Source organism: Plasmodium fragile, assembly GCF_000956335.1.
Source record: "Plasmodium fragile strain nilgiri unplaced genomic scaffold supercont1.53, whole genome shotgun sequence".
Classification (NCBI taxonomy): Eukaryota; Apicomplexa; class Aconoidasida; order Haemosporida; family Plasmodiidae; genus Plasmodium; species Plasmodium fragile.
Window position 1 is genome coordinate 1 of NW_012192633.1, and position 4,146 is coordinate 4,146.

A 4,146-nucleotide genomic window follows, 5' to 3' on the forward strand; every position below is an offset into this window, starting at 1 on the left:
GGGCGTCCTCCGAGGAGTCTTCAGAAAGGTCCTCCTGGTCTGCGGCATGTCCCGTGTCGTCTAGCGTTTCGTCTAATGTGTCGTCCCCCGCTTCGTCCCCCGCTTCGTCCCCCGCTTCGTCCCCCGCTTCGCGCCCCGTGGGGGGTTGCTTTACCTCGTCGAGATTAAAGTTCCTGCTCTCGCGCGGTAGCAGTTCGCTGACCGGGGACACGATCGACGGGGAAGAATCATACACGATGGGGTCCTGGAAGTGTCGTCTCAAAATGCTAGGCGAGTTAACATTATGTATGCTGTACTTGGCACCAGTCCAGACCTGTGACCAGATACAAGGCTTGTTCAACTTTATGCACTCATTGTCAAACCAGTTGTTATGGAAAAAATGATTGTAGCAATTGTTCCCTGCATAAGAGTTAATAAATTCCTCTTTAATATAAGGGTAGTTTGTCGTCAGCGTGTTAATTTTTCCGAAATGCAATTGTACCAATTTGTAAATCTCGTTAATGTACATCAACCCTAATTCGTACTCCTTCAAAATTCTCATATACTGGTTAAACCTAGCATACAAAATATACCCTAGTGTAAGTATGTAGCTCCTTTTAACCCGTTTGAAAAAATTAAGGACACAATTTAAAAACGATTCCCCTTCCGATTTGGAACCCTTAAAATAGCTCTCCACATTGCATATGTTTTTAAAATAATTCCTGCGCTTCAAATTTATAATTACGTACATGTAATAATTATCAAATGTCTTGTCAATGTTCAGGTAGATAATTGGTCCATTATTTATGTTGGAATATTTTTTCAAACGAGGAAGAATGTAATTAAACCATTTTATAGCCCTCTGAAAATAATACAAGCTATATATATTGTTGTATGTATAATATCCCTTTGTATAAGAAGCTTTCTTCCTACCTATTTCATGTTCTATGTCTTCCCTTTTCACATTTTCAGGATCTTCACTTACGACCACACTCCTTCCCTTTCCAAAAAGATTCAAAAATAAGTAATCTCCAATTCTTTTTGTAAATATACTTTTTTTCCTTTCCTTTTCTTTATACACATCCCTAATATACTCATTCAATTTTTTGCTGAACAAAACATAAGTGGGAATATTCGAGTTATATATATTGTCTATGTAGGGCCCTATGTCTAATATAACAAATAGCCCATTGGATGCACAAAAGTTTAGTAAGTAGAAAAGCTTCGACTTGGTTGTATCATAAAAATCTTCCAAGTATTCATTTTCAGGCCAAAACAAAAAGGTATATACTGTATTAAAATTTAACTCCTTTATTTTGTTCAACACTATATAAATGTCCCTCACACTCATATATATATATGGTATGTATGCACCCAAGATGAAGGTTTTCAATTCGTTAATGTAAATTAGCCTATTCACATGAGACACTTCAAACCCATTTCCATTTTGGTTCTTGTCATTTTTGCCTTGACTTTTCTCCTCACATGTGTGCTTTACAAATTTATATGTTATAATGTTCCTTTCCCTTTCTTGCTGTTTCGTTCCAAACAAGTCCCTCAATTTGGACATCACCGAACTTCCTGGACCCTCACTCTTCGGTGTAGTAGAACAAGAACAAACAAAGTCTGTTCCTATACTTAAGCCAAAGAGGTACCAGGAACATAGTAAAACGACGGGGTTCATTTTAAACAGGATGTGCGAGGGGGGGGCAGGGGCTCTTGTTATTGGGCACTCATTTTTGTTGTTCTCCGCATGGCGACCAAGAGAATGATACGCGGGCAAATGTAATTGGGAACAGGTTACCCCCCACGTTATGCCATCCACAAAGTTTATAACGTGTGAAAAGGGAGTCTGCTTTTTTTTTCTGTGCCTCTCTCCACAGCACAACTACGTGCCTCTTTTCTTCGCCTTATTTTTATTTCCCTCCCTTTGGTAATATTGTGATGTGTATTTTGTCCCTTTTTTTTTTTATTGGCAGCATACTGTATTTCGTGAGGTGTGGCGTAACTGCCTCTTGGCACAAATTTCACCACCCTGGGGAATACACCACGTGGATTTCATAAAAAAACACTCGTGTGCTTCCTATTTCTTATGACGAAACAAACACATACATCAACCCATTTGCATACCTACGAGTTGTGGGCAACCCTGCAAAGGCATTGCACATTTCTTTCTCTCTCTCTCTGCCCGTTTCCTTTTTTTTTTATCACTTTAACATAAGAGGCTACCAATTGGCAATCTCATACATGGTATGCTCAAAAATAATTGCAAATTGGGGAACATAAAAATAAATTAATAAAACAAAAAGATTCATTTATGCCATTTTTGTAAAGATTCTTTCTGCACATCCCTTTGAGCAATTATAAAATGGTTCCACTTTTTTCTCTCTCGAACAAAAAAATTGCAAAAAAAAAAAAAAAAATGACCTAAACGGATTGCACGCACAGAATAATACCACACTGCGACCGTACTGAGAGACTTTTTTTTTTTTTTTTTTTTTTTTTTCCCTGTGTCAGCATCTGCACGTGTAGATATGAGGAGCAAAAGATTAGATCATGGCTCTATAGTGTATTCTTTCCCCACCTATCGTAAAGGCTTTGCAAAAAAGAAAATAAGCTTTACAAAGTAAAATGCATGCTATCCTGTAGGGACCTTCCCCAGTAACATTTTTAGCTAAACGAAGAAAGCTCTGTTACGACCTACTTGCGTGCACAAAACAGGAACCCTCCTTTAGGTAAGCCACCCGCAACAGTGGGAGTCGTTCTGGCACTTCCTGAGGCATACATCATACATCACTGCATGGATGATTTACGCCAGTGTGGTAGTCTCTCTCCCCCTGCCCCTGATTATGTGCATATGGAATCTTACAACTGTCCCATCTGCGTCAAGGCGTGCACGTAGCAAAATTACCTCCACTGCAGCTACTCTTTTGCGAAAGGGAAGAAGAGTGCAATTGGGATTTTTCCTTCACGCATCCTGTGTGTGATATATATGGTCGCCTCACACCACCGCTCCACACACCGTCTAACGATCATACGTCCTTTCCTCCCCCCCAAAGGATGCTCCCAGCTAGCTAATCCCAACCGATCTTCTCATAAAAAAAAAAAAAAAAAAAAAAAAAACATACCGCACGCACAAGCTGCATCAAAAAATGAAGAACACCGTACTTCGAATAAAAGCCGAGTTGGAAAATGTTAAGAAGTTATACTATGACGATGACTTCCTGTGGGTCTTTAACAGTACGAATTGGACGGAAGCACACGGCAGTGTGAATTTACATGCCTGCCCAGCAATTGGCCCATCATCTTATACCTTTCCTCCCTGTACCCACTCATCTTTTCCCCTCCCCATTTACCAGTTAAGGACAGCACGTCTTCCCTCACCAGAGAAAACATCCAATTTAGGAATACGGACGTTTTAGAAATTCCCAACAGCAGGGGGTAAGGACTCACAAATGGGAGTATTTTTTCTCCCCCCCCTGTCTCTCTCTCTCCATATAGTATGTAACGCGCCCCCTTTTTTTGCGCCCCCGCAGAACGGCCAATTTTCTAATCAAGTGGACTGAGTACCCGAAATACTCGACCATAAACTTCGTGAAGGTATGGACAAGGCGCAGTTGAAGAGATACACACAGGGGTTTCCACGTTCACGCCGACATGCATGTGTTCCTTCTAATTAGGTATACCAATTCTTCACACATATTTTTGGCATCATATTTTATCCTACCCCTCCCCCCCTTGCAGACAAAAACCGGTTGCTCCTACGACAGCGGAGCGGACAACGACTGGAGAGACTTTGCCACCTTCGAATGTCGAGGGTACAACCCCATGGGAGAGATGCATTTAAAAAATTTAGAGGAACAAATAAAGAGCTTTCAACGAACATATTTATTACGGCAAGAGAAAGAGCATGCCAAGTGAACGCTTTTGCCCCGTTCTTGTATAATGCCATTCCCCCCACACACCCCGCTTTGCAGAATCGAACTTGTGGAGTTCCTGCCGCAAGGCAATTTCATCGTGGAAGACACCAAAGGAAAAATTTATTACGATGTGAATTTGTCTGATGGAAATTGGTGCGACTACAATCAGGTAAGCGGCTGTCTATGATCGGTGGTTTCTCTACCCGCTGTATTTTTCTTCCCCATTTTTTTTTTTTTTTTTTTTTTT

General features: G+C 40.8%; 2 protein-coding genes across 2 annotated transcripts; one reads left to right on the top strand and one right to left on the bottom strand.

Moving 5' to 3' along the window:
• Window positions 1-154: 154 nt before the first annotated feature.
• Window positions 155-1,663, bottom strand: AK88_04065 (uncharacterized protein; the record flags this gene model as incomplete). Its single annotated transcript, XM_012481675.1, has 1 exon — window positions 155-1,663. A coding segment is annotated over one exon (1,509 nt), but the record flags the coding sequence as incomplete, so codon positions are not given.
• A 1,468-nt stretch (window positions 1,664-3,131) lies between these two features.
• On the top strand, window positions 3,132-4,086 carry AK88_04066 (uncharacterized protein; the record flags this gene model as incomplete). The annotated part of the gene is made up of 5 exons (XM_012481676.1): window positions 3,132-3,219; window positions 3,339-3,420; window positions 3,516-3,579; window positions 3,724-3,797; window positions 3,957-4,086. 5 exons carry the CDS (start codon window positions 3,132-3,134, stop codon window positions 4,084-4,086), a joined length of 438 nt encoding a protein of 145 aa, XP_012337099.1.
• Between the last annotated feature and the right edge of the window lie 60 nt (window positions 4,087-4,146).